We start from the raw sequence: 3,084 nt of genomic DNA, 5'->3' as shown, positions 1-3,084 counted from the left end.
AAATATTTTAAAAAAAAAAAAAAAAAGAAAGAAAGAAACCACTCTAGTCAATGACGAGTCTTTAACATTTTTTTTTTCCTGGTGGAACCCAGGATTGAACTCAGGCCCTTGCACTTGCCAGGCAAGCACTTAGTCTACTGAGCTATCTCCCTGGCCTTAATATTAAATTTTAAAAAAATGTAACATTTACTAGATGAGTCACCTCGTTCAAATTACTCAATTTCCTTTGACTTCCTAATCTGCAAAATGGGAATAACAACAATATTAAATGTTACCTACCTCATAGAATTGCTGAGGGTTAAAGGAGCTAATATCTATAAAACGCTTAAAATAGTAGCTAGTATACTGCACGTGCTGTGTAGATGTAGGCGTACAGGGATGGCTAGAGTCCCACATGTAGCTATATAGAGGCAGGTATGGCTATGTTGCTATGACTACATATTATTAAATAAGCAACGTGGCCAGGAATGGTGGTGACACCTGTCACCCCAGCAGTAGAGGCTGGCGCAGGAGGATCGCCCCAAATTCAAGACCAACCTGGGCTACACAGTGAGTTCAAAGCAAACTGAACTACATAGCAAGACCCTGTCTGAAAAACCAAAAGAGAAAAATGTGAATCTTACCTAATCCTTAATCATTCAAGATGTTGACAAATTGGTCTTTAAATATTTCTATGATAAAATTTGAATTTTTAATTATGCTACTCTTAAGATACACCAAAAAAGAAAAAGAAAAAGAGAAAAACATAACAAGCCCTCATGGTCCCACTTGTGCTAGTTTAAGAAATTATACGGCCAAACCTGGCAGCGCATACCTGTAAACCTAGCACCAGGGAGGCCGAGGCAGGAGGATTGTTTTGAACTCGAGACCAGCCTGCTCTACAAAGTGAGCGCAAGGCCAGCCTGCATAGCCAGATCCTGCCTCAAAAAGATGAAAGAGGGCCAGGGAGATGGCTCAGTAGAATAAGCTCTTGGCTGGCAAGCGCAAGGGCCTGAGTTCAATCCCCGGTTCCGACAAAAAAAAAAAAAGAAAGAAAGAAGAATATGTTCCCTGTGTTGTGTCCCCTGAGCACAGCCTCCTGCCTCTGCCTACCCTTAATTTGATGTGCATTAGTCTGGTGCAGTCCATTACAGTACTTGATACCTGGCTGCCCGGGCATCGCTGACAAAGCCCAGAACTGGTTCGCATGCTAGTTTAACTTCATAAAGCTAGCTGCAGCTGTCTTCCTCATGCAGCTGATGCTGGGAGACTGAGCAGAGGCATCATGCAGGTAACCGTTCAGCTGTTCTCGCTGCGGAATACTTGCCGCTGTATGATTGCTCTAATCCAGGAACGGCCAGCCCTTCCAGAGCTTTCGCTGGTGACACACGGCCCGCTAGGGCGCGCGTGCCACGGGTTTGTCACCCCTGCTCCTTATTTTAACTACTCGCTAATTCAGTGTTGCTCCTGTACAATTGTTTCTATTTTTAGGTATTACGGTTGTATCCAGGGTGGGAAAAAGGAGCCCAAACCTACCACCAGTAGAGTTGGCTTTGTTTTACCTTCAGGTGAGTTGTTGAGTGCGCCAGTTTGAACAGTGACACGTCCCATCCCAGGATGAAATTAGATTCTCCCAAGTAGCAAAAGCAAGTCACATTTGCATGAAAATCTGACACATAAGGTAAGCAGGAACAGACTTCCATGTTGTAATTTGTCATCAATCACATTTTCACAGCGATCATAAATGAAATCTCTTTTTCAACAAAACTTTCACAAAAGTATGAGGATGAAAAAGTGGAGACGGTAACCAAGCAAGCGACAGTGAATGGAAACGTCGTGAGGGAGAGCACCGAGGCCCACGGCACCGTCCAGTAAGTAAAACAGCCCTGACTGACAAGTAACGTCAGCCTGGGCACAGTGGTGCGTGCCTGCGATCCCAGCATTCAGGAGGCTGAGGCGGGAGGATGGCTGAGAGTTTGAGACCAGCCTGGGCTACACAGGGAGTTCAAGGCCAGCCTGGACTACAACGCCAGACTCTGTCTCAAAAACAGACAGAGAGGGGCTGGTGAGATGGCTCAGTGGTCTAAAGCACCTATTTGAAAAAGCTTAGCAAAGCAAAGGGACCACGGTTCAATCCCCCAGCACCACATGCCAGCCAGCCGCGCCCTCTGGTGGGCTGAGCTGGCCACAAACACACACACACACACACACACACACACATAAATAAATAAATAGTTTTTTTAAAAAATCTATAAAAAAAAAAAAAGAAATTCTTAAAAAAAAAAACAGACAGAGAGGGGAGAGAGAGCAAAAAAGGGAGAGAAAATGGATAAGGAAAGTGAAGAAATGAACTACATTCAGATAAACCCAGTAACAAATCTTTGTTTCCAAGCAGGCTTACTTAATCTACTATGTTTCATTTTGTTTTGGGGTTTTTGAGACAGGGTCTCCCTATGTAGTCCAGGCTGGCCTTGAACTAACTCTCTGTCCCAGGCTGGCCTTGAACTTCAAGAGATCCTCCTGCCTCAGCCTCCCAAGTGCAGGGATTACAGGCATACACCACCGTGCCTGGCTTATATTGTGATTTTTAAGCCAAGATGAATATATATAGGATGAAAAATACACAAGCAGTCAGCCAATTTACTGGGTTTTGTTCCTAAAAATAAAAGCAGAACGTGTGAATTCTGCGTACATTTCACAGACTTCCTCAGAAATTATATCCCTATGATTTTTAAAGTCTCCGATGCCGGTCACAAATCGCACAAGCTATAAGCCATACAGTTGTTCGAGTTGCGCGGCACGCCTCCCCACGGAAGGCTTCGCTCTCTCGCTGCAGGACCGAGAAAGTGGACGACGTCATCAAGGAATGGGAAGGCTCCTTCTTCAAGGACAACCCGCGGCTGCGGAAGAAGTCTGTGTCCCTCCGCTTTGACCTGCACCTGGCCGCCACGGACGAGGGCTGCTCGCAGACCGGGCAGGACACGCTGCCCGACATCGAGGTCAGGCTGGTCATGCGGCGCTCGTGCAGCATCCCGTCCATCCAGCGCCCGGCGCTGGGGCCGCCCTGACCCGCCGCCACCGCCACCGCCACCGCGAGGAGGGACC

The 3,084-nt window shown here is 46.6% G+C and overlaps 1 protein-coding gene across 1 annotated transcript in view; it reads left to right on the top strand.

Annotated features, from left to right (window-relative positions):
• The window catches only part of Krt222 (keratin 222), an 8,703-nt gene extending 5,619 nt beyond the window's left edge, over window positions 1-3,084 (top strand). The window contains exons 4-6 of the mRNA XM_004633887.2: window positions 1,471-1,547; window positions 1,715-1,850; window positions 2,816-3,084. Of these exons, the coding sequence (XP_004633944.1) occupies window positions 1,471-1,547; window positions 1,715-1,850; window positions 2,816-3,047 (445 nt within the window). The 3' untranslated portion in view covers window positions 3,048-3,084. The remainder of the gene's footprint in view (window positions 1-1,470; window positions 1,548-1,714; window positions 1,851-2,815) is intronic.

Source organism: Octodon degus, unplaced genomic scaffold (assembly GCF_000260255.1).
Source record: "Octodon degus isolate 3935 unplaced genomic scaffold, OctDeg1.0 scaffold00056, whole genome shotgun sequence".
NCBI classification, from domain to species: domain Eukaryota; kingdom Metazoa; phylum Chordata; class Mammalia; order Rodentia; family Octodontidae; genus Octodon; species Octodon degus.
Note: the sequence above shows the minus strand (reverse complement) of the source record. Positions and strands in the feature narration are given on the sequence as shown.